This window comes from Apis cerana, linkage group LG3, assembly GCF_029169275.1.
Source record: "Apis cerana isolate GH-2021 linkage group LG3, AcerK_1.0, whole genome shotgun sequence".
NCBI classification, from domain to species: Eukaryota; Metazoa; Arthropoda; class Insecta; order Hymenoptera; family Apidae; genus Apis; species Apis cerana.
In genome coordinates this window covers 10,904,563-10,932,215 of record NC_083854.1, presented here as the reverse complement: position 1 = coordinate 10,932,215, position 27,653 = coordinate 10,904,563, and the positions used below count along the sequence as shown (strand labels likewise).

General features: G+C 46.8%; 1 protein-coding gene across 3 annotated transcripts in view; it reads left to right on the top strand.

Moving 5' to 3' along the window:
• Window positions 1–27,653, top strand: part of LOC107998104 (neurogenic locus Notch protein) — a 196,827-nt gene that overhangs the window by 91,415 nt on the left and 77,759 nt on the right. For all 3 annotated transcript variants that reach the window (XM_028666933.2, XM_017057142.3, XM_017057143.3), the window contains one exon: window positions 25,280–25,636. In XM_028666933.2, the coding sequence (XP_028522734.2) occupies window positions 25,280–25,636 (357 nt within the window). The remainder of the gene's footprint in view (window positions 1–25,279; window positions 25,637–27,653) is intronic.

Genomic DNA, 27,653 nt, shown 5'->3' with positions numbered 1-27,653 from the left:
TCAACGCACAATTTCAACGAAAAATCTTCGAGACATATATATATACATAAGATCGATCGAAATTTAACTTCGTAGATATGTATTGCATCTTCGTATGGATTCTTTTCTCTTCAATTTCTTTCTTTGAAACGCGATTCAAGTCGGTTCAATATCGGTCGAAATTTCAACGCACGGAAAAATCTTCGAGACATATATATATACATAAGATCGATCGAAACCTCGTAGATAATATTGCATCTTCGTATGGAATCTTTTCTCTTCAATTTCTTTCTTTGAAACGTGATACCGATTCAAGTCGGTTCAATATCGAAATTTCAACGGAAAGATCTTGGAGCTACACACGCATACATATATAAGTGATATTTTTATAAAATCTGCAAGTCGGAGAAAAGAGTTTCGATCGGCTGCACGAGGGAATTCCGAGAGTATCCCATTAGCGTTTGATCGAAAGCCGCCGTCCCCCGCGAGACAAGTCGCGCCGACTTTTCCCACGATTCCTGCGAGTCGCACAGATGCACGGCGAACCCTTTTCCGTTTCGAATCGACCCTCCGGGGAATTGGGCGAAAATCGGGGCGAGCGACGCATAATGGCGGTCCCATTGCGCGAGGAAGAAGGTGAGCCGTATCCACAGCTCTCTCGCGAGTCCTCTCTGCCCCTCCTTCTCGCGCGAAAACGATATATCGTCTCCTTTGTCCGGATCCTCTCTCTCCCTCTCTCTCCCTCTGAATGATAAATCCACACCCACGCGTGTAAACCGAGACGCAGTGGAGCAACGGAGTGGTTAGTAGTGGTAGTGATGATGGCAATGGTGGATCGACCGCGCCCTGCCAGCTCGTGCGCGCGTCCCTTTTGCGCGCGTGTATCGGGCCGGGGATATAAATCTGGATTAATTTAATGCATCCGTTGAATCTCAATAACGATCGGCGGCCAACGTGACGCGTATTTGCATGAGTGTTGCAAACGAGAGAGGCTTCGATTCGATTCGAAGCCGACGAATAAGAGAGATTTCGGAGAATAAAATTGCAAAACGAGAGAGGATCGATGCTTGTGAAGCTAATTTGTCGGATCGAGGAGTGGCGCGATGATCTGGGTATCGGTGATCTGGCATGACGTTCTTTCGTTCCTCCTCTTAATTCGGAACAATCTCGAGGGGAGAATAATGGATTTTTACCGGAGTTCGGTATGAATCGATGACAAGGAATCTCGAACTTTCGAAATTGCAACAGAAAGGCAATAACGTTGGAAGTCGTACTACTTGGATACCCCTTTATTACCATCGTAAAGATATCCGTTCGGTTTCCAACTACATAATAAAAATAACGCAACAACCGGTATATATATCGGTAGAACGACGAGAAAGTGTCGATAGGGGAACACGTTGAAACGTAATCTACATATACAATAATATGCTACTTATAACGCTGCATCATATATCAAAAGTAAACATATATACATATATATATTACACGTTAAGAAATCGAAGAAAGATCCATCACGATGCGGTTCTTTTCGAAGATCGGTTCATTCGAGAGTCGACCTGGAACGGGCAGACAGAGTGACGAAAACATTGGGCGGAATAAAACGGATGCAGAGGATCCTCCTTGCGGAACAATGGGCCCGATCGAGATCTCCATAGAAAGGGGACCACACCCCGTAGAAGGAGACTTTGCTGCGCACAGGCGTTGAAAGTCGTTCCAGGGGCCCACGAAGATCGGTACAGAGTCATTGACTCGCTCGTAAACCCGCGGAGAACCGCGATGCCCCCCTTATTCTTCTTTCTCCTCCTCCTCTTCCTTCCCTCCTTTTTCTCGGTCCCCTCCCCTTTTTCCTCATCGGTTCTTATTCCCCGCTCCCGATACCATCTTCCAACCCATCGCCAACCCTCTCGTACTCTTCATATTTTACCATTACCATATCAGGTTCTCCTCCGATTCTTCTTCCCCCTTCTCCTCTTCTATCAGCTCCTTTATTAAATATAGTTGCGTAGACGCGCAGCCAGCCACGCATATTCCAACCCAGGATCATCGTTTCTACGCGCGTGCGCGCGAGATCGGCACGATGCGACATCGATTCGATCGATCATCCTGTGCGGTACTTTTTTACCAATTATTCGTTTGATTAATAACGTAAATATAGATACGACAGCACGAATATATACGCAAATGTATTCAAAATTCATGGGCTGAAATAGGTAAAATTACAGAAATATGGAATTCCATTTTGATTACAGACCAAAGGTAATAATGGTCCAACAGGATATTAAATAATATTGCATATGTGAGGTTCGAATATTTTTCTAACCAATTAACAGTGCGTTTATATAATAACTGCTGCATAAATTAATTATTTTCAAATTTCGCCGACATAATCTTGACATTTCCCTCCTCGTTGTCTTAAACAACTTTCTTTCGCATGTACGTTTCGTTCATCAACAATTGCAAATATAAGCGCTCGAATGCCTTCCTACTTGTACGCACGTGTATCAGATTCGTATTTCGTTCAGCCACGTCTCGACGATCCTCGTTACCGATAATCGAATGTCCATTCTTCGTGCGTGTATCAGAATTTCAATTTAATTTTTACTCACCCATAATTCCGCTCGTATCTTTTTCTTCCTCTCTTTTTCCTTTTCGTTCTACCCGATATCCGTGGGTCGTCGACATTGTTGAGAACCAGTTTCCACGTTTATTTTACCGTTTTTAATTATTTTCGAGGATGGGGGAGGCGAAGCTCGCCGCTTTCCTTCCGGGTTCGAGATATGCAAATGGCGAGCGCGAACGCAATTTTCTCGGCTAGGCCGTGAGCGTTAACACGGTGGAGATTGCCGGTGGCACGGGTTGCCGCGATCATCCACACGCGTTACTCGCATACCAGTTACCCGTTAATGCGAATAATGATTAACTGCCTGGCTACCACGTTTTATTTCCACGGTAACTAATATCATTTTCCGAGTTCTTTATATATATATGTATATAAATTATCGCCCTAAAAGTCTTCCTCGAGAAAATTTCACTTTCGTATGTATGCATATACAGATCCTCGATATCGATTATCGTTAAAATTCACGCAAACGCCGTTGGATTCAATTGAGGTAAAATTCTACAGATACAATTTGTTCAAAACAAATTTATTCGTATATAAATATCGTTGAAACAGGCTGTTTTTGAAATTTAAAAATTAATAAAAAAATGTGTCTTAAAAATTGATATATGTTTCGTAATTATGATGCACTTTTGACAGTGGTATTGTCAGAATGCGAAAATTACAGATATCAAAATTTAAGAGAATCAACCATACTTGGAGCATCTTCGGAAACGAAGATTCGCCTTTCCGTATCGCGACGACGCGCAGCCACCGCTCGAAAGGAGAGGAGGCGTGGACGGAACACGCGGCGTAGCTTGTTGAATTCTCACCGCCCTTCCCTGAAACCGTGCAAAACTCGCGCTATCCCCGCGTTGCATACGCAACGAGGGTGCGCGTGTGGGTGTGCGCGGTGGAACGTGTAAAAGTTGGTGGTACGAAGCGTTGTTTCCCCCAGGGTCATCCCGGTAGAAGTCGCTTGACCCTTGCCTCCAAGCGCCTCCGTGTTCCCATAAAGGTAACTTTATGCCTCGCCTAAAGTTCTTCCTCTCGAATCTTTTTTCGTTTTCCGATTTTTTTTCTTTTCTTTTCTTCTTGAACCGAGGAACGTATCTTTTCGAAACGTCGATAGTGTCTTGGATTCGCTTTGAGATTTGTAGCCCAATGGAATATAATAAAAAATCTACGAGTATGAGCGAATTCTCTTCCTGCTCGAGCAATGAAAAAGAGAGGATGGAATGGAATATGTCGAGAAACGGGCGTCGTCGATGGGACCATAAACTACGTCAAAGTGAAGTCTTAGACTTTCGCGTATCCTCGATTGCGACCATCTAGAACCTTTTTCCTTTTCTACTTTCTCCGTGGGCTTGCTTTAATTGCGTCATCGCGCATCTCCTTTTCGAGACAGCCTTGGAACCGACATCGATCATTATTATTATCGTTATTATTATTGCACTCGTGAAAAACGATTCAACTTCGATCGCTCCTTTTATTAACGTGGATACGAATCGAGCGTTTACACGTAATAATAAATTATTTGCGTTAATAAATTTCCATTGCTCTTTTACACGGAGAATAATATCTGTGTTGAAGAAAAAAATATTTAACAGTTGAAAACGTTAGAAATAACATCATTGGCAGAGAATCATCGAAACATTTCTCTCGATTTCTTCTCCTCGGTTTAAGGTAACTCGTAACTTGGCCAGAGTTTTATTTCACGAAGAGATTTCTCGATCGATGGTAAAAAAAATTAACGCAAAAGTTTAACGAATCCCGGCAAAATTTACGGCGCCGCGTATTGCCCCCTAATTAGCGGACATTCATTCGGCTATATTACCATTCCGCTTGGAAGAAAGATCATTTCCGCCGGACTTGGCCGGTTGTATCAATCGTAAAAGGATCATAAACCTTTTTCAAAGGGAAGCGCGGTCTCTCTTCTTGATGATGGTAGTGCAACCATCGTTGTACGCGGTTGATACGGATGAAGACTCGCCATCAAGCCCATCTTTCCCTCGCCTTTCCACGCTTCCACAAATTATCCTCGAAACGAGAAACTTGTACTCTTGCCTCCGAGCAGAATTCTCCTCCGAATCGTCGTCGCTCCTTTCCTCTCTTCTCGCTATTATCGCCGTCGTCCCGACAGAAAAATCACTTTTTCTTCTTTTCTTTTCCCCTCTCCTTCCTGCTTTGATTATCATCTTTATCATTCACGTATAAATCACGTGGCGAGAATAATTTTCTCGTTCCTTTCGAAATTAGGGATCGAATCGATCGAGAAAAGAAAGAAGTGGCGTTGCTTTCAGCTCTTTCACTCGAAACAACTCGCGAAAAGTTGGGCGCAACTCGAAAGTTATTCCCGAGATAATCTTTTATTACGTTCGCCGCGGGGAACGAGGGACGAGGAACGCGCTCCCTCCTTGTATAAAACCTCCGTCTAACGTGCCGGATCCATTTCTATGAGCACGGCGTCGTTAGCATCCGTGGTTTAAACAAAAAAAGGATCCCTGCCACGGTTCCGTTCCCTTTTTCGCGTAATTTCATTATTTCGCGATGGCCGAGATAGGGAGAGTCGTTAGGCCGGTAAGAAAGGTATGAGTGGGGGGGAGAAGGAGGAGAATCTACGCGGAGAGAGGTAGAGTCGCGAAGATTAGAGACAAGAAACATCTCTCCAACGATTTCGATATAATCGTAAACCCCAAACGTGACCTTCCTTCGAGTCGCAGCACGATTCTTCTAATTTTCGTGATTTTAGTGGAAATTAAGCGGAAGGGAAATAGCTCGTTGGAGATATTCTATTCCGTTGTTGGAGCAAAGATTATTTCTCTTATTTCTAATCATATTTCTCATCGCGGGATGCGATGGAGATAGGAGAAATTGCACGTAAGTCGCGATTCTTTTATTCTTTCGTTATTATCGGTGGCGGCTCTCGAGAGGAATTCTCGAGGATTTCTTAAAACGGGTAAATCGAACGGCAGCGATCACGCGTTACGCGCAGCTGCGACTGTTAATCACACTCTTCTCTCTCTCTCTCTCTCTTCTGGCAGGGACGTTTAACAAATCGTCGTGGTTGAAACGCGCGTGATTCATCCGCGTGTCCCCAGGAATGGCCAGAAGGAATCGTAACTCTCTCTAATCGCGGCCTTACCATACCAATTCGTTACAAATTCTGTTGCGTTCGATTTCGAGACTCTTTCCATCCAGGCGTTCCGAATTCTCGGTTTCTCGGAGACGCTTTATCGTCGTATTTTTCGATTTCTCGATCTCTTGGTACATCGATTATGAATTCTACGCGCCAGTATTCAATGGGTAGATTAATATTTTTCCTGTTTCCTTTTTACTTATCCTTACTTAATGTTGTTGCCCCAAGAAAATTACATTTTCGCGCGGTCATAATGTATCCAATTACAAATTTCGATGTCGGGATAGATGTTAATCACGGGTTGATGCATCGTGACGGTTTATCGCGTTGTCCTGATCGCGCGCTATCATTCCTTACGCAATTCTCCGCGGCGAACACATTCCACGCCGAGCTTCCTGCTCGTAAATTCCCCGTCTCCGCGCGTTACAAGGAGGCTTTCTCTCTCGAAAAAGAGAAAAGAATCGCGAAAGACGTCCTCTCATCGGCGCGATATGTTTTTTCCCCCTCGAATCGAAGCCTCCCCCGCTTTCACGCCCGGGCGTAAGAGCCTTCTCTCTCTTTCTTCCTTTCTTGGCGGATTAGATCGTGCCAATGAGCGATTTCCTGTCGTCTGGAAGAGTGTTGGCGTCTAATCGCGCGGTGGTCACGGTCGGCGATTCGTTGAGCCGATTGAATGAGAGAGAGGATTTTCGTTGAATAGAGTCGCTCGCCTTTTCTTAGCTCATTTGTTGTTATCATCCCTGCTTTCCATTGTGGCTCGTTAGCGTCCACTCTTGTGTCGGCTTGCGTGACTCCATTTTTCTTTTGCTTTTCATTCGTTACGGGGCCGAGTTGTTGGTGACTGATGGTGTCTTGCACGTGTCTTTGTCGTGTGTGTTAGACACGCGATACTAGACGCACAGCGAAGAAAACTTTCTTGCGATAATCGAACCTTTCCGATTACGTTACGCGATCGAATGATATGCGAAAGTGGGTACGAGAAACGGAAAAAAAGAAAAAGAGTAGGATAAGATTTTTTTTAAAAAATTTCACGGAATTATACACGTTCGGTCTTAATTGTCGCTTTTTTTGGAACAACGTGGAAGATAAATGGTATTTCGTTTTATTTTTCAATTTTTCCCCGGTCGATTAATTAATAAGAAAAAATGATAAGAGGCGCGTGTGAGAAGTAAACGAGTCGGAGAACGATCTATCGCAATACGGACGGTGGGAAGAGGCTTCTCGCGTAATTGGCGAGCCATAACGTTCGCCCATGAGAAAAAGTTCGATGCCGCCGCTAATTGGCGGGTCGCGATAATTATCGCGGCTGGAAGAAAAAAAGGAGAAGAAAAAAATAGACAATTGCGTCGCAATTTAGAAAAACTTTGAACTCGATTTCGATTTTCCTTTCGTTTCCCCTCGTCCCGTAAATTTTCCTCGAAACGAAGGGGAGGGATACGTTTCGAGGCTTGTGAGAAAGCGGTATGATCCGCGAAGACGAACGGAAGCGAAGTTGCGATACTCGGCTAATTAACGAAATCGTTAAGGATTTCGATTTAACGAAGCAACCATATTGTCGATTCCCTTCGCACGATCTCCTCGCTTCGTTGATACAATTTTCCCGCTTTCCTTCGAAACGCGTTTTGCGCATTTTCAGAAAATCGGTCCAACGAGAATTTCCATATTGCACCAGGATTAACGTTAATTCTCGACGCGCGAACCCGATCATCCCCGATAAACGTGCAGAAATTAATATCGCCAGGCTAATTACCTTTGGCTCCCCTTTTATTTGCGCTCGGTCCACAGCAAGGGTCGAGCACGGTGCACGGTGCACGGTACACGAGACACTAATGACCCCTGCTACCGGTAAAATGCACGCTCACGTATTTGCCGCTCGATGCATTATATAACCCGCATGCAACATCGGTATCTGGGTTTTATAAGTGTGCAGCCCCTATTAGAACCAGGAGGGATCCGCCGCTCCGTTTGGGGCGAGGGGTTGCGAGCTCTGCGCGACACGGCAGGGAGGGAGGAAGAAGAAGGTGGACACGAGGTGAAAAATGCGAGGAGTCTGGTCGTGGCATCTAATTGGAACACGATTCTGACCCCGAAACCCAAGATAGGGGAATATTCCAGCCTCGCTCCTTTTCCTTCCTCCCCCTCTCCCTCTTCCAACTTTTTTCGCCAAAGTTTCTCTTTACCTGGAGGGGGAAGAAAATAAGGCGACGAACAAGAAGAGAAGCGATGGAATCTCCGCCCCCCCCCTCCGAAAAGATCCTCCACCACCGACTGTAATTGACGCGTCACCTCGCGCATACATTGCTACCGATTTTATCCGACAACCGATCTTGCCGCCAACCTCTACCGCCACCGTTCCTTTTCGAATCTAGAGAAGCCGATCTTTCATATCCGTCGATATCGAGGGATAGTAACGACGTTTCTTAGTAATCTAGGAAAGAAACGAGCATATTCGGTTCTATTCCACGCAGCCGCGACACTGGCGAGAACTTTTTCCACTCCTATTCAGCCCTCCTACGTTCTTCTCGGGAGAAACATACTCCATACCGTTAAGAGGAAGCGGGTGGAGGTGGGCCAGCACAGCTCGAAGAGGAGACACCTCCGAGGAAAGAGGAATAGCCTCGTTAGCAGTGGCTCGCGAGTAGCGTGAGGGCAGGCAGAAGGTGCTTATTAATTTTAATCGAGGCCATCCATCGGATCCGCGGACCCTCGAAACCCGCGGAGAACCCGTCCAATTCCCTCGAGGAGACAGATGGAATTTCTTCTGCTGGTTGGTAACGGTGCTTTCTAAGCCCACGCGCGTATCGTCGAGGAGGCTACGCGTGCAGAGGATACTACGGCTTGTGTGTTGTCCACCTATGGCTACACTGCCCCCCCTTCTCCCTTCTTTCGTATAAATAAGACCGGCGCACGGGCGACGCTCCGTGCGACGATCTGATTTATTCGCCGTGTGCAGGGGACAGGGGCAACCACTTCCGAGATGCAGATATCTCTAGTAGCGGCGTGAGTAGCCTCGAAGCAAGAGGGAGGAGGGGGGGATGAGGAAGGAGGTAGTTATCCTCCGGCAAGAGGTTACCCACGACGGAGGTGGACTCGCGGCGGTTAAGAGGCGATTTAAGAGGCGATTCCTATCTTCCTTAATTACCGTACGTTTTTTCGTACTGCCCTCTCTTCTTCTCGAGGGAGGGAAGAAGGTTCGTCGGGGGCGAGGTAAAGGTACTGCCCTAACCGAGGGTTAGACCGCGTATGTGTATGCACGTGTACTTGCGTTTTCTGTTTCTCCATTTGCGATCCGCGGTTTGGTTTACAAGCTCGCGGAATGGGAGATCCTCCTCCTTCTCCTCTTCTTCTTCTTCCTCTTCTTCTTCTTCTTTTCGTATCCGCTGTCGCGCGGCCGATGTATTGGGTCACCCGTTCCAGTAACGCTCGCATACTTTCCCGCGGTGTACCCCACGGCTTTTAAGGAAAAAACTTTGGCCGTTGATCGGATCGAGCTATTAATTGCGAGGAGAAGGAGGGAGAGAGAGGAGGGGAATAAGGAGAGGTGGATTCTCGTATGTTCGTCGTGTCGTAACAAGGATGCGAGACGTTTTTGACGAGGGAATAGTAAGTAAATCGAAGATCGAAACGAGACGACGCGGTTGCCTCTTTGGCGACATTTGATCGTAAAAATTGGAAGATGGAAATTCCTGGAAACCGCAACGGCGTCGAGACTCGAGGCAAAGGGAATCGATATCTTTAAGGATCGAAGGAATCTTTAAATATTGACGAGGAGGAGAGCGAGATCGGAGGAATCGTCGAAGAATGCAGGGAGGGGCGTAGGGTTTCGAAGGGGAGAAAGGACACGGGGGGAGAAAAAAGAAAGGAAGCCAAAGGAAGGGCCCGGCCATTCGCGTTTGCCTTTTTTCTTCTCTTTCTCTCTCTCTCCCTCCCTTTTTCTCGCTCTCTGCTGTCGAAGATACCGACAACGGTCGGCATTATGGAAATTTCTAACTGGCTCGCCTTTATTATTTTCCCTTTGCTGCCGAATTATGCTCGAATGAGAATCCACCGCCAAGCGTTTCGATACCTCGTACGTGATATCCGAGATTTCCTGGCAATCTCATTACCATACTCCGCGTGATAACTCGAGGGAAGGCGCGTTTTAATCGTTATCGAATATTTCCTGGCCTCGAACGAGTTGGAACGAGTTGCCAATTGAAATGGCGATAAAACCAGGCTCGCGACCATCTTTTCCCCCCAACTGTATTCTGTCCTTTTAACTTTCTCAATTTTCGAAAGTGAAAATTTCCAGCAATTCCGTTGATGAATTCGATATTTTTCCGAGAACCGTTGGACAATAATACCTATCCGAGTATTTCGGAGTAGGTGCCAGTAAAAAAAGGATCGCTTGGAGGGAGAGACACGCGTAGCACGAACACCTCCGGATCGTGAACACGGTGCGGCATTAATCACCGGGCCTGACACCGGGAACCGTGGCGTATAATGCGTTGCATAGATTTATTTATTACGCGTGAACGCGTAAGTCACTCGTAAATGGCCACGGGCGGCGCCATTAAGCCCCTTTTGTAGGTGGAACCACCGTGCACCACCCATTACACCACGCCAGCTCGGCTCATACGCTTTAGAACCTCCTATATGTATTTTTTCCTTTTTCTTCCTCCTTTTTTCCCCTTTTTCCTTCTTTTTTTCTCCCTCCACCTTCTTTCTGCCTGGTTTCTTTAATCGACCGACGCTGGCCGGGACACGAACTTCCTTAAATGTCCCGCCGAGCGTATCGAGGGAACAAAACCTCGACGACAAGGGAGTCTCGAACCTTTTACGATACTCGATCGCGTCCATGCATGATGGAATCCACGCGTATGATTCTTTTTTTTCCCTTCTTCTTCTTCTCCTCCCTTTGGATATTTCGTTGCGCCGGCTAGTGACACGAATTTAAATTACGACGCGTGGGCGGCCCGCCTCGTTAACCCTCCTTATCTGTGATTTAACGTAACGATACGTGATGGAGGATTGATAAACGTGAATGTGAAGAAAGCACGTGTGTTTTGTTACTTCCGTCACGGAATTTTCATAATTGTTTTTGCTTCTATTAATTCTAGAACTCGTAAAAGAGAGAGAGAGAGAGAGAGGACGTTTCTCGTTGGTCGAAAAATTATAAAAAATTGAACTTGCGAAAAATTAACTTTTCCGAGTTTCGTATATATCGAACGTATTATCATTATTATACTATTATTATTATCGATCGATCGAGAAACGGAGAAAGCTTTTTCGTCCCTTTCTTCTTCCTCTTTTCTCCCCGCGCTGGAGAGAACGATCGAACGATCCAAGAAACGGGCGCAATTAACGTTTCGAAAAGCGCAAGAGCACGCGAAAGAGAATCGGATCAAAGGATACCGTGCGTCGGTAAAAAAGGGAGGTCCGCAAGGAGCCTCGCTCGAGTTCGATATTGGAACGAGACAAATCCACGCCTACCTCGAGGCCTTCGCGCTCCTTATTAAGGGCGGACCGGGTCCCAGACCACGTGCCTCGAAACGCCGCGCAGCGAAAAAACGAGGAGCACGAGGACGATGACGACGCGACTATCTCCCTGCGCTCTCCCCCCCTCCTCCTATCTGGAAACGCGCGCGCAAAGCTACGAAGGATCGCGCACACTCGTGCATCGACGCGTGGTGTCCGTGCACGTGTGCCTCCCATTCTACGAAGATACGAAACGAAGCGCCGGTTCTATGCAAATTTATGCGGGTCGAAGTCTGCGCGTCTCTCGCGAGAGGGCGGGGAGAGACGGCGACAACCCACATAGGATATTGGGTTATCGGATACACGAGTGTCCTCCTCTCCTCGTGCACGGCAAATCCTGCATGCGAGCACTGAAAGTGGAACTCGATATATATATATATGTGCGCGCGCATATTGTTGAAATTCAAATCGAGGAAAAATATAGACCGGTTGTTTTCTTACTCGTGTATATTCATACACTTGACGGGGATTTTATTCGTATAATAGACCTCGTCGCTCGAAAGGTCTATTATAAGATGAGATCGTTGATGGATAATTCCTCGATCGCGTTTATTATTTATTATTAAAGGATATTCGAATATTTCGGTCGGTTAGCTACAGCAACGACACGAGCGGACGATGATTACGGGAAGGGAGGTATTGCAGAAGAAAGACGATTACGCGTGCGACGATAATGCGGCAGCGTCATCGTAATTTCAATAAATCCGGCAACTCGAGCTCGCGATTCCGGTTTTTCGCTCCTCCTCCTTTGTCGGCTCCTCCGCACGATTCACCGCGAACGAATTACCTAGCGCAAATACGGTTTGCACGGTTTGACGGTGCATATCGAACAGGGTAGATAGGCGGAGTGTGGAGAACACGTTGGCGAGGAGGGAGGAGGGGGAAACGTGGAGGCACATCGGGGAGAAGAAAAATCGACGTAGACAATTTCCGGCCGATTCGACGCGCTTTTTCCCGTATCTATGGTGGTTGGTAATGGTGGTGGTGGATGGTGCGCGCTCTCTCGTTCGTCCTCTCTTTGTCAGAGGCTCGTAGGCCTGGAAGGAACGCGCACATACGGCCTAAGGTTGGTTTACCTTAGAACAAAGTGCTTTTTGTTCGGTCCCCGGGCAACTTGTGCAAGTCACGGGGGTTTTGTTGCCGCGTTCTCTCCGCGAGAACGAGAGAAGGAGACGGCCACGGGGCCAACAAGAGCAAAGCCGCGCCACGCGTTCGAGGAGAAACGCGTCTCTTTCCCTCTGCCCTCTTCTTTCCTTTTCCCCTCCTCCTCTATCCCGATCCTTCACCTTTCTCAACCTTTCCTTCCTCCCTCTCTCTCTCTCTCTCTAAACGTCCTGCGTGTGACCTTCGCGTGCGTGCACGCGTGAACTCGAAGAAAACCCATTCGATTTCTCTAACCTATGCTCACACGCGTCGATATCGCGTAGTCGGATCGAATAATATTCGAAAAAATATTCGACACAAGACTTCGATTGTACACATATATATATATGAATAAAAATCGTTTCTAGCTCGTGATCGAATGTAATTTAGACGTAGAATTTGAGCTAAGTCCTCGATCAGGATTATATTTTTTTTTCAAAGATCACATCACTCCGCTTTATCAGCGGGATCGTGTACGTCTCTTGCTCGTTCCCAAAGCCATGCAAATCGGCAAGAAACAGATCGGGATCAATAACCATCTATAAACGGCGATACAGCGTTAGATAGGAACCGATTTATCGACCACTCCTCGAAATCGCTCGCACCTCGACGATACCTCGATCATATCCGAGATGGGTGCTCATCTCCGACCTCTTAATTAGTCGTAGCCTTGAACGAAGCGTTATTCGCAACAGCCTCGTGTTCATCGTATCGAAAGTAGCAGTTGGAAAGTAAGAAAGAAAAAGAAATGGCCAGATACCGATCGAATTGAAACGAATATATGTCGTTTTCGGGAATGAACATAGTCGAAGAAGAACAATCGTGGCAAATTGGCGTCGGCGAACAACGGATGGCCATGCGGCACGCCATTTCCCTAATTTCAGCCCGTTCCAACTGGTGGAGGAGCGAGCGTGGAAAGGCGCAAGAGAGGGTTCCCTTGACGTGCAAGTCGGACGAAACGAAACGGAGAAGGCGGTACGATCGAATTTGCTTAGAGGCATGGCGGCGTAGCTGTCGTTCGTAGCACACGAAACGGACTCGAGAGGATGGAAAGGTGGATGGAGGGGGGAGGGGGTCGGCAGAGAGAAGGTAGAGAGGCACGAAGCGGAGGGTCCCACCCACTAGTGGCCCTCCGCTCCGAGTTCAGGACTCGTGACCACCTCGGGCTGATATGTCGAACCGAAACCCTTCGTTTCTTCTTGCCTCGCATCCCTCTCCCTCCCTCTCTCTCTTTCTTTCTCCACCACCGATCATCCACGGGAACCGTGGGTTCCTCTCCGTGGCCCCTTTCCCCTCCCGCTCGCCGTCCCGTGCGCCTCTCACGAATACTCCTCTTCCCATGATTTACTCGCGCGCGTCTCGAAACCGAGAACTATCCTGCCTCTCTCCTTCTCTCTCTCTCTCTCTCTCGTGCTTCTATCTCGTTGCGGGAATCTTTCGCGGTTTCGAATAGAGGAGGCTCTCTCTAGCCTCTCTCGTCGATAACCGTCGATGTTTTTCGGCGATACCGATTCGACGAGTCGGGTTTGAACGGGATCCCCTTTGGATCCCTCTGGAATCTGGTTTTTTATCGTGTATTCGTTATAGCGAAATCGAAGATCTTTTTCTTCTTTCTTTTCTCTACTCGCCCAAGTTTCGCAGATCGATGAGTTCTTTTTTGAAAATTTCTCGCGTCGTCTTGGAATTTTGGAAGATTTTAATCTCGACTAATCGAAATTATTTTTTGATCGAGAGAAAAAGAGAGGATTGGATTACGTACATTTTCTAATTTAGTTGTTAAATTCGATTCACAAGGAAAGGTAGGTGATTTCATCACAGAGAGATTCCTGTAATTAATTTCTCTTTCTTACCTAATCGTCTATACCTCGCATAATTGTCTTTCCCGAGTTTATTAACAACCGGTCGTGCCGGACGCCGTTTCAATTAGGAAACGACTCCGAACTTAGGAGTCGATTTATCCGGAGCCGAAGGTAATTTGTCCCACTGTCATCGTACGAGCGTGCACGTCCAACGCGTGAAAAAAGATGGACGGCCATAATTTTCGACACTCTTTGTCTCTTGCCACGGCCAGTTACGACAATTAACCGAACGTGGAGGGAGAGAGAGGATCGTGTACGTGTGTCGGTATCGTGCGTATAGACATACCTCGAAGCTCTCTTCGGGTTCAGAAAGGGCTGACAGTCGTCAATTATCTTGCAATCATTTTTTACCTGTCCTCCCAGAGTCTCTCTCTCTCTCTCTCTTCTCGGTGTTCCCTCGAAACAACCACCTCGTCGAAATCTCGAAAGATGCTTCTTTTTCTTCTCCTCTTTCTTTGTTGCTGTAATTTTCGTGCAACGGAAATTTTCCAAAAGAGTAAGAATTCGTGACTTTTTTTTTTCTCAAATGAAAAGAAGGAATCGTGGAGATATTTTCGAAATGTATTCGAAAAGCGAGTTTTGATCTCTTCCTCTTCTTTTTTTTCCACGTCACTCGAGAAAGTGGACGCAATTAAGGGGTTAAGGTTATCTCTGCCTACGTGCAATATTTACCGGTTGCCGGCTAATAGACGAGGAAACTCTTTCTCTTTCCTTTGTTTCTCTCTTTTCCCTGTTCGATGTGTTGGGCCTCGCTACGACCCACACGCGAACAGATAAAGTGGAGGATGATCGACGCAGTAAATAAGGTATAGAATACGCATATGTAAATCACGAAGGGCGCACCCACGCCTCCTTGCTCAGAGACCTCTCTCCATCCTCTTGTTCCTCCTCCCCCTTCTTTTCTTCTTCTTCTTCTTCTTCTTCCTCTCTTGCCACCCTGTGTTTCGTGTCTGGTTTCGTCCCCTCTTTCTTCCTCTCTTCCTCTCTCTCTCTTTCTCGTCGATTCTCCATAAACCTCTCGAGCGGTTAAACGAGGAGAAGGATGAAGAGAAGAGGATGAAGAAGGAGGAGAAGGAGAAGAAGAAAGGGTGGCAGAGGAGGCAGAGAGGTGCGTGCACGAAGGTGGCTCTTACACACAATGGGTAGGTCGGTGTTGGTGCGCGGCAAGAGTGCACTTCAACTTCTTTCCAGCCTCCTCAACGTTGAGATAAAGCGGCCGTGATACCCCTGCCTCTTTCTTCTCTCTACTCTCTCGCGTATCGCGTCTCCTTCCTTCGTCTCTCCACCTTCGCGTCACTTTTTCTCCGCCGATCTCTTCGATCCCTCCCCTCTTTCCAGCAATAAGAGCCTCGAATTCCAACGTTAATTGCGACGTTTCCATCGAAATGGTGAATTCGATTGACAACGGCGGATATAACGCTCTATAACGTGGAGCAATCCTTGTGTAAAGTGCGATTAGCTCACGTTTGAGATTGCGATTGGTTCTCGATCGACGAATATTCGAACGAGTATATTATATCATCTTTTCATAACGTGTCCATTATATATAAAATTTAAGAGGACGCATAGATCGATCGATAATTGAAAATACTATACGCCTGGACGATCGTTCGAACCGTTCATCAAAGGCGACGAACAGCTTCCATTACGTAACAGGATATCGACAGGATACATCCCTGTATGCGATTTCTTCGCGTGATAAGGGCAGGAGGGTCCAATGATTTCTCGATTCCTCGAGGCCCATTCATCGTCGAAGCGAGAACACGAGTCGGTTTCGTTTAATCGTACCAGATGTTCCCCCGATCCCATAAAGAACACGGCGGATCCTCGTAATTAATTTCACCGTTGGTTTCGCTCGTTGGTTCGATCATAAAACGTGACCGACGTGAAATTTACGGCCCGGCCGAAGGAAAGGAAAAATCCTGGAGGGGGGAAAAAATTGGAGGTTGGCTCGAGGAAACTCGCATTAAAACGATCTCCAACAATTTTACCCGGTCGGATTTTGGGGGAGCGGCGAGTCGTCGTCGTACGCGGCGAGAAAAAGAGAGGAGAAAGAGGGAGAGACAGAGAGGTGGCCGAATCGTAAATAAGAAGGCGATTGTCCTTTTAAGCGGTATAAGGCCCCGTGGTGCGTCGGAATGGAGGGGAGGGGAGCAGCAGCCCCTTTCTCGAAAGGGGCCCCACCGATTGTCCCGAAAGAATGGTAGCCGCATGACGGCCCCATTGTTCGAGCGGTGGAATGGTACCTGTGTGCGTCCCTCGCTCACAGGTAAAAACGGCCCACGCGAGCGCGCGTCAAGGGCCCTCCTCCCCTTTCCTGCCCGCGTTGCCCGCGAGACCGGGCATAAGGGGGCGGATTTGAACGGAGGATATCTCGTTCTCCGTTCTTTAAACTCTTCTTCCCGTGTCATTTCGCGTATTTATGCGCGCCTGAATTATTTATCGATTGATTGTCTCGACGAAACGCGAAACCTTTTTCTTCTTCATCTCGCGCGTAAAAATAGTTAACGCTACGCGACCATTAATCGCAACCTGTTGATTCCACTCCACCTGTTGCCCCCTTGCGAAGCAACAAGTGCAAACATCTTCGCCCTCGCTCCATCTCTTTCCGCCTCTACCAGAGAATATATTTAGCACGATACGTATATGTGCGTGTTATGGGTATAATTGGTAATAATGGAAAACAACGACGAGCTTCTTATCCGACTCTCTTATCCAAGACTTTGATTCGAGGGAAGAACCACCTGTTGAACGGCGGACACCTGTTGCGCGAGCCTTGGCGTCCCTCCTCGGGGACGATCGAGGCGAACTTTTCTCGGCCTCGCTCGATCCTTTCCTTCGATCTGATTGCAGCCTTTCGGATCTCCAATTTAAGCCATCCTTGTTCGCGCGGCCGGAATAATTTTTTTCTCAAACGCCACCGGTCCCCGTCCACGCACACACGCTCAGAGCGCGTGCAGTTGCAACCCCCTCCTGCTCGTCGATGTCGTTTCGCGCGGCCACCTTCGTTGCGTTGCGTTCCCTTCCTTTCGTTTCACCTCCTCTCCTCGTGAAACTTTTCTGCTCCGCCTTGATCATTCTTGCGATTCCGTATCGCGCGCGAAGCTTATTATACACAAGGAGACGTTAATGAGATCATCGAGCGTCTGAAGGAGAAGGCCGGGCCCCCTCCAAGGGTTTATTTATAGAAGAATCGTACGCCCGAGTCTGGAGAGTATCTAGCGAGCCTCTAATCGGGGTTGTTATGACGATACACCCAGCTGCGGGTCCTTCTCCGCAATCGACGCTCTCCTCAACGTCCGAAAAGGCATCCCCTCCTCCCTTCTCCTCCCTCCAACGCCTCGCTTCCCAAGGATATTCCTCACAAATTAGACACTTCGGGAGCGTTCGTCGTGATGCATTATTCATGCCTCTTCACAACCCGGGATCCGCATAAATTTCGTTGCCAGCGTTTCGTTTCTCAAACCTTTTCCCTCTGCTTCTCCCTCTTCTTCTTCTTCTTCTTCTTCTTTTCTCTTTCTTCCACCTCACGCGAGAATTATCGGGTGTGCCCCTTCCTCGCACGCACCAGTCTCCTTGATTAAGCTTTTTATTTAATGGAGATATTAAAAGAGGGTGGGGAGGGGGCAAGGCGACACACCGAGCGCAATATTTCCACGGAGGAAATGACCGATTTGCATTCGACACGTGAGGTAATGGGTGGTGGAAAAATGGATCCGGTTCGGGGACGAGCCTTTCTTTCGAGGTAAAGCTTCGCGGTTTCATACAGCTCGAAAAATCGTCCCTCGAATCGTGATTAAAAAGGGAGAGAAAAAGAGAGAAGGAGGGAGCCCATCTCGGCGCCCGGATCTCTCCTTTCGTTCCTTGCTCTCTTCTCCTTCCTTCGTTGGGGCCGTCATTAACCGGAGATTCTCTTCTCCCTCTTTCTTCTTTCTCTCTCTCTTTCGGTGACGCCATGTTGCTCGTTCAAGTTACGCTTATCGGTGGTTCCTTTCTCGGGTACGTGCGCCTTTTAAGGACCCAAAAAATAAGGACAAAGACGCGGGAGGAGATTGATGGAAGGAGGGAGAAAAGGGGAAGGGAGGAATTTTAGGGGTTCCGTAAGTACGAATCCGCTAATGTAGGCGTGCTTTATTGCCGTTCGAGTCGAAGAATTTTTTGCTCGAAGAGGAGTTGAAGAAGATAAACGGAGAATGATCTCCGTCTTCTTTAAACGATTTTCCACTTTGAACCGTTTTTATTCGAGCTTGGCTTTCGAGCAAAGTGGTTTTGGTTACGCTCCCCAACGTCCGGTCCTCCAATGCTTTGCACACGTGTGACGCACGTCTTTGGAACCAAGTTATTTACACGACGAGCGAATGAAATACTTTATTTTTTTTTTTCTCTCTCGACTCAATTGAATGAACCGAGGATACGCATCTGTTTGTCTTTTAACCGAATCCCCTTGTTGTTGTTTATATGGAAATAGTATCGAGATGCGAGGGAAACGAGCGCATGCGATTCTCTTAATGGAACGATGCACTCGCTTTGGCTGGGAATCGTTATTGCGTACGAGTCCCTCTCATGGACTCTGTCTCTCTCTCTCTCTGATCGTTACCCTCTTTCCGACTGTCTGGGAATTGTAACAAGCGTGCAAAGCAGCTCGAAGCGCGCGCCGGTTCGTTAGAGATCTAACGAGGGGCGAATCGCATTGCAATAATTACTCCTTACAAGGGCATGAATGCGCGCCGTTTGTCCACCGCCCCGGATAAATGGATGGATGGATGGTGATCGATGCCCATTTGTAAAGTAACGCTAATCCGCTAATAAGCCGATTGTTTCTTCTCTCGTTTCGGTCTCGTTACTCGACAGATCCGCTCCAACAAAGTAAATTCCGTTGTGCAATAATGCGTTTGCAACGCGTTCCACGATAATTAATTAACGAATCTAGCGTTAGCTTATTTTTTACCTTCGATTTCCAACACTATGATCTTAATATATTCGAGGCGTTTGGAAAGGTAGATATCGTATTATTTGCAAAATTGAATCTTCACGAAGTGGAAAAAATGGAGAGCTTAGAGATTTTCCACAAAATGAAATATTTAGATCGAAATGTGGTAGAGAAACGAGGTGAAGAAAAAAGGAAAATGATGAAAAGTTGGAAAAGAATCGGTGGACGGGGAAGGAGCGCATCCATGCGAGATGATTCGCGGCATTAATCCGTGAGGATCGATGACGGATTCGAGCGAAACGACAGGTGCATCCGCGTTTCAGAACCACGTGGCCGGAATAATTACAACGTTGGGCGCGACGTGGCGCACTCACGGCGACGGACGAATAATTTTTCCACGGGCACCCCCGTGGCGTGCTCGTGGCTACCCGGTGCCAGCCATGCTTTTTGGTGGGGAGGCACGGGCCGCTGTTAACCTTCCCTCCTCGCCTCGTGGGCCCCTCCCCAGTGCCTCTCAACCACCACCAGTGCCGCCGCTGGGTTTCCCAAATTCCAGGGCAAGGACGCCATATGGCGAAACGAGACGCGTCACTTCCGCGTCCTCCGTTTTCTTTTCCTTCCCAAACAAACTCTCTCCTCGTCGAGCCACTCGTTGCTCGTCGAAGGAGAGAAGCTTAAATTTAAAAGAACGGGAGAAAGCGCCTGCTCTCTGGATTCAATAAAACGGATTCGTAATTTTAAATCTCGCTCATCCCGCCAAAAGGCACACCCACGTATCTCGCTAATTGCATCAACAGGTGTGCGCGTTCCTCGATTCACCGCGACTCGTCTCCCCTCCCTTCGACTCACTCCCCCGCCTCGCTATCGTTGAATTTTCTCGCGACGCCCCTAATGATACACCTTTTTTCCCCTCCCTACTCCCCCTTTTTTTGCGTGCGCGGTGAAACGCTCTTGGAGCGTGAAAGCAGGAAGTCGAGCAGGATTCCCCGTACCGATGGTTGAGCACCACTGGCGGCGGGCACACAGTCGCCGGCATGAGAATTTTCCCACAGTCCCCACCACGCGCCCCTGTGCCCGACGCACACCCGCTCTCGCGACGTTGCCACACCTCTGAGCCTGGCTGAGAGGCACTGCGTTGCCCGTGTCCAACGCGGGAGAGTGAGGATCGAGAGAGAGAGAGAGAGAGAGCATCGAGATGAACGCAAGAGAGGAAGAAGAGGAGGTGGCGCGGAGAGAAAGGAAAGAGTGAATGGAGAAGAGGAGTGGATCGGTGACAGAGGGAAAGAGGAAAGAAAGGTAAAGCTGAGGAGAGGCGTCGAATCCGAGAAAGATCGATGGAAAAATCGCATGGAAGAGATGCGAAACTCGAAACTTGTCGAACTCGTGTTGCTCATTGAAACTTCATCGTTTCCGTTCCGGGATCGGAAGAACGCTTCCTAGTTCCCCGAGCGGCGAGGGGGGAAAACAAAATGGTATCCTCGTGGTAACGAAGCCACGAGGATGCAGGGGGTCAAAGGGTCTTTCCACTCTTCTTCTCTTTCCCCTTCTTTCCTTCCCTTTCCTCCCTTTTTTCCACGTGAGAATCTCGCTTGAAACGGGGACTCGAATCTCGGTCTCGAGGCAGAGGAACGGGGAGTTCGGACAGGTCGAAATTCGTGGATTCCGTTGAAACGTTTAGACGAGTCGGCCGTGCGCGAGCTCGCCTCGAGAGGAGAAAGGGCGATCGACCGACGAGCTATCCGGCTCCGCTCCACCTCCTTCTCTCCGTACTCTTCCCGCTTCGAGCGGAGAGAACTCCGTTGTTTCGTGGGTGAATGAAACCATTTTCGAGGCGAACCTAGGAACCTAATAATCCTGTACCGGTTCGCCGGATTCTCGAGATTCTTTGCCGCAAATGTTGCATTCTTTCCACCATTCGGAAGAATCCATCTCTCACCGTAATTATCTCTGGAAGGCACCTTTTTTCTCCCTCCTTTTTTTCGCCCCCTAATTTCCATCCAGCCAGCGTTCTCCATTAAACGGAGATTAAACGGGACCGTGATCCATCTGGGCGTATCTGGTAGGTTTCTAAGTCGAAAAAAAAAAAAGAAACGCGGGCTAACACGCTGACGCGTCGAGAGTATAAGAGGAAGAAGAAGAAAAGCAGAGGAACAGGATCAGAGAAGGGGTGAGAGGGGATGAAAGGTGGAAAAAAGAGCAGAAGACAAGAAGAGAGAGAGAGAAGGAACACGGTACACGGATTTATACCGGTGTTCCGCTCGTTACGGCCCTGCATCTGTAACGAAGTAACGGATACGTATCCTTGGTCGAATAGGGTCCGGAACGCACGCAAACACCTATAAGAAGCCGGCGCAACACGCGGATAGGCGCACGCACACGCGTCCCTCGATCGTTCCGATCTGGGCTGAGGCAGCTCATGGACAATTGCAATTATGGCCCTCCGTCGTCCCGGCTTGATTTATAAGTGGCAGAGAACGTTGTTCCCTTCTTTTCCAACGCGCACCCACGCGTAATCTCCATCGAGCATCCAACGTTCTTTCTTTCCTCTTCTTTTCTTTTATTTTCACGAATCGTCGTCGTCGTCATCATCATCATCATCATCGCGCCGTCCTCGATTCCGCCCCTTTTTCTACTCCTCGACACGAGTTCGCGTATATGCGTTGTATCTTGGGCCCATATATATATATATATATATATATACACCATTATGTGCTCACCACCAGGGGAACCAGGGTATAGAGGGAACTAGCTTGGAGGGTTTGGCAGAATTCCGGGAACAGGAGGCTCGTACTTTATGGAAATAAGGCCTGTTCGTTAACGGGGCAACGAGGATCCCTTTTTGGCCAACGGTGCAATCCTTGTATTTATATGGATGACTTGTGACCCAGCTTGTCGAACGGTAATGGCGCGAGCACGTTTCCTTCCGCGCCAAATCCGTTCGTTCGGTTGCACGGATGATTTCAAGTGGAGTTTTTTCAATTTTTGTTACCTCTCAGATTGCATCATTTGGAAGGATGGGACGAAAAACTAGATTAAAATTACCTTGCCATTCTTCTGAATGCTATTTTTGCATTCGTAAAATTAAAAGTTTTTGCATTAAGGGGAAAAAAGTTGTAAGAAGTTGGCCTCGATGTTCCGTCGTCGCGTACGACGGGCAGCAGGTTTTTAGAACGCGTCGATGCCGAATGATCGAAGGGGAAGATCCACCGTTGGATGAAAGGACGCGCGCGCCAGCTCCTACGAATGCGGAACGAATCGCCCCGCAAATACGTGCATTTTAGCATCCCACGGCCCTCCTTTTGTCCCCGCCACTCTCGATATTAAAAGCAATCGATTCGAACCAGAACCGTGCCGCGATACCTTCGCTCCTCACCCCCCTTTCTCCCTTTTTTCCCAACGCGGTTACCTCGCATCTTTCCTCCTCCTCCTCTTCCTCCTTTCTCCGATATTATTCCCTGGACCGATCGATCTACTTTCTTTCTCTCCCGAGAAATCTCGTAAACCGTCGATTTAATATCGGGGGAGTCGTGTGTGTTCCTCGTTACGCGCCACTTGCGACGCGGCTGTGTAAATTCGCGGCGAGGAAAGTATTATAATTTTACGAATTTTTACGACTCGTGAAACTCTCACGGTAGCGTGTAAACCGGCGAGCCGCTCCCCTGTAATCCCCTCGGTAACGCAAGAAGGGAAACCTCGTGTTCGAGATTCCAAGTTTCGAATCCCTGCCGAAATTTCGACTCGAAGCCCCGCCGCGTAACCATCTGTTGCTTCGCGAACTTCTTCTTCGCAATCCGCGACTGTAATTTCGCCCCGTTCAACAGCCTCGAAGAAGGAGAGGAAGTCTTTGTACTTCGATCGTTTAATCGAAGATGGTGGTGTTCGTTCACGTTTCCCCTCAAGGCCAATGGTTCTCAACTCTCGAGTCGTATTTTCAATCGTTTTAAAGATCAATCTTATTTCCAAAAGAGATGGAATTTTTTTCCCCTGGAAATTGTGGAAGAGAAATCTGTTAAAAAAAAGAAATCTATTTGTAAAGACCAAGTTTTCGATCGTCACAACCACGTTTGCTCCAAGAAATCGTGAAGTATTTTCTGTTTTAGATTGTTATTATTTACGAGTTACGATACGAAGAGTTTAATGTAGTAAAAGAATCGACTGTAGGAATTATATCTCGCAATGGAATAAGTTCGAGAAGCCTGACGTCCGGTTCCATGGCATGGCCCATAATGGCGCACGCGAAAACGGCCGATTTACTTTTGCATCGCTTTAATATTAATGTTACGCCCCTGTCCGCTGGTATAATAACGTCGTGGAGCCCGAGATATATACATATATATATATATATACATATATATATATATATATATGAGATCCAAGATTCCTTTTTTCTTCTTCTTCGTCTTCTTCTTCTTCGTTCCCGAACAAAACGCGCGTATGTTGGTTCGCGAATCGCGATGCAGAGGGATCGAGGAAGTTTAGTTAACCGCTCTATCGAGCATAAATTATGCGCGCCATTAGAGTTGGTAAGCATGGTTCACGATCGAGTTTGCATCGAGTTGACCACCGACTTCGATATTATCGATAGATAACAAAAAACGATTTGCGCTCTAACGGTCGGAGAGAACGATTTTTCTTATATAAATAATAATAATTTACTCTGAGAGTATACTCATTTAAACGTTATTTCCTGGTTGGGTAATTTTAATTTTATCCTTATTCGATTTAAAACCGAGAAGAAAAAGAAAAAAATCTCGATAAATCTTCTCGTGGAATAGCATTAGCATTAAATTAGAAATACACACCTTTTTAAATTCCTATTACATTTCCTCGGTTCTTCTCCTCGATCAGGTTGATTGAACAGCGTCGCAAAATCGCCTAGCAGATCCATTAACCGCAGCCTATAAATATGCATTTTATTCTTCTAGACGAATAGCCACGCAAAGAATCGATCGTCATGCTACATCGATCCCCTCGATCTTTCCCTCTATTTACGCCACATTTTTTTGTACTTTTTTCTTTCTCTCTCTCTTCGTTAGACACGTTGATTTTCGTTATTACAATTAAACGCTGAATATCGCCTTTCAGAAGATACCTTCGGGATCAGAATGAATATTTTCTCCGTTAAACAGTTAGATGTTCGACGTGGAACGTGATGCCCGGATCTTGTTTCATCATCACGTTCGTTAACCGCGCGCGCGCACCGTGGCAGAAAAGTCGATCGACACAGACGACTATCAATTTCACGGTTATCGAGCTATATCGCTTTATCTCGTCCCCCGTCGATCGTTTTCTTACTCGAGTTTACCCTGTCCTTTCTTCCAAGCCAACTATAAATTCGTGGAACGATAAAAGTCTCGATAGTATCCGTGACTCCGCTTTTAATATAAGAATTCCTATTTTCTTTCTCTGGTGTTACTACACGACACAACGTACGAGGAAATGTAGCGTAGCAATAGCGAGTTCTCTTTACGAGCGTGACGATCATCGATAAAACGTCCAAGTGCTTCCCTCTCTGTAATATCCTTGGAATCTTTCGCTTGCAGGATTGCTTCCAATTCCCGCGATTCACTTCGCGAATAAAAATCTCGATTCAAATTATCGTATTCAATTTAAAATCCAAGAACAGCGGATATTAAATTTTAATAAGCACTGCTCGTGGAAAGAAGTCTCGCGCATTTTTGTATCCAAAACGACGATCTGTATTTAAACCTCGATACGTAGAACATAGAATCCAGAGAATTTTAACGTATCGATATAATACAAAAATATTTCTATTTCTCGCAACATGTATAGGCTAATTATTTAATTAACAAGTTTAATTGTAATTTCGTATTCGAATAGTTAAGATGATATTCGTACGTATACAAATAAGCTGGATATAATACCAAATCGTAGCTCTTTTACTAGCAGCGTCAAGATTGTCAACAAAGCGTGCGAGGTGGGGATAGGCGAAGGACTCGTCCTGTGACTTTTTTCCAGTAGTAAACAAGAAAGATCAACTCGAACGAAACGATTCTTTCTTATAAAACCTCGTGAATGCGCGTACGCATCGACGATTAATCTTTCCAAAATTTGTATCACTTTTAACGTTATCCTTCCTCTTTTTCCAGGTTTCCGCGGAGATCATTGCGAGGAGAATATCGACGATTGTCCGGGGAATCTATGCCAGAACGGGGCGACCTGCATAGACAGGATAAACGAATACTCGTGTCTTTGTCCACCGTCGTACACGGGGACGCAGTGCGAGCTGGACGTGGACGAGTGCTCGGTTCGTCCATCGTTGTGTCACAACGGTGCCACGTGCACCAATTCACCCGGTAGTTACTCGTGCATATGCGTGAATGGATGGACAGGGCCCGACTGCAGCGTCAACATCGACGATTGCGCAGGTGCCGCCTGCTTCAATGGCGCTACCTGCATCGACCGTGTTGGCAGCTTTTATTGTCAATGCACCTACGGGAAAACCGGTGAGTCTAACGATTCGTTGACACGCGATTTCCTCGAATATTTGTCGCCCGATCCCAAGAACGAAGCGATGGGATCGAAATTTTATAGAGATCGAAACGGAGGAGCAAAAATTTAATTGAACGTTCAAGAAACTGGTTCGCGTTTACTCGTCTTTTCGAGATGAAACTCTACTTGGAACGTGATAGCAGCATTTACTATGTTGGTTAAAATTTCTTCTTTCTACCGTATTCGTATGGAAAAAATTGATATTCCATATTCGTTTAATTCAATATTCAACCACATTGCGTAAATTAATTCTTCCAAATTTGCAAAATTCTAAAATCCCTATAAACTATATAATCACCGCACCGTTGATATCGATCAAAAAAAAAATCGATTTTCGTTTCGATCTCACCCAGAAATAAAATCATCAAAAATTCCAACGATAAATCGAGCTTCATCGAATCCTCGAATCACTGGAACAGAATTCGTCCAGTGGCAATTGGAATCGGACGAAATAGAGAGAGAGGGAATCGTGTCGCTATTATGCATCGCGAGAGGATGAACGGAGGCAGGCAGGCAGGTGCATCTGCACGTGCAACAATATGATGCAGCCGACGGAGGGTCCGTTGGAATCCCGGGATTCCGGAGGCGCAGCCTAGCCTTACCGAGCGACGACCTTGAGGACTGAAAACAAGTTTCTGTCCTTAGTTGCCTACCAAGGGGCCGGGTGCAAGCTTTTCAGATCGATCGTCCACGCCGATCGCCAAATACAGGCATCCTTGTTTTGCACCCGCGACGTGATTGCGATTCCACCGACATCCAGCGGTGCAGCTTTTTCCGATGCGCCCTTACCCCGGGAAATCTGAAACGAAGGAATTCGCGCGCGCGCGCGCGCCTTAGAAGCCGAGCCTCTCCAGTGTTTTGGGGGAGGGGGAAAGGGGGGAGAGCAATGAGAACGAATGCGCCGTTTCTTTTCTCCGTTCTAAGCGATTTTTGTGCGTTTTCGCTGAAACGAATGAACTCGGTTCGTTACTCGGTGCTTTAAAAGGAATACGGAATAATTTTATCGGTTTTTTCTTCGAGTTCGCGTAACTTTTCGAGGATGAATTTAAATAATCATTTGAGAAATTTAATTATTATTACCCGTTTCTTTGATGCTCGTCGAGACTTATTATCAGGCTTACCGTGGATTTTTCTGCGTGTACGTATTTTTCTTCCGATAATGATTCGTGCGATGATCGTATTAATATTACGTACGAATTTATTGAAATTTCTGAGTGGATTTTTTTCAGATCAAATATATAATTTTATGGAGATAATTGTACGTGATAAAATTATTTTAAATGCATAAAAATCCACACTCTTTTTAAATTTTCATATTAGAATCCTGCGAAAGAAATGTTAAAACGAAATAACGGTACGATCCTCCTTCTTTTCTGTCCGATAATAAATTTGATGATCATCCTCGTCGTCGTTAATTTACATTTACACTTACGAAATTCTCAAATTATTCGTTATTCGTAACGACACAAGTATGACGGTACGACAGGAGTCCCGAAACAGATTCGAAAAGGAGTTTCTCGATGTATCTCGCCGGATTTACGATCTCGTTACGCCTCGAAACGATTTCAACGAGGCGTATTCTTGAAGTTAAATATCACGAATCTCAAGAGAGCCATCGCGTTGAAATACTCGTTTCTTTGCGTATAGACGCGATGGTTACAGTTACTCGCGGGTGTAATTGTGCATCTGTTGGTTCTCCTCGCTTTATATGCGAACATCCTAGATCTGTGTCCCGTTAATCGGGATCCACCGAAACCCATTGTTACCGGTGACCAACAAAGCATTGTTACTCTTTTTCTCATACTGAAATGCAGTGAATGAAATAAATTTTAAGCGAGTCTAGGTAATAAAAATAATCGCGAAGAAGTTCAAAAATTATTTTGCAGTCCTTGGTTGGTTAATCCATTTTGAAGATTCCCAAGAATGTAGAGAAATTTTCGATTAACAGATAATCGTAAATAGATTACGGGT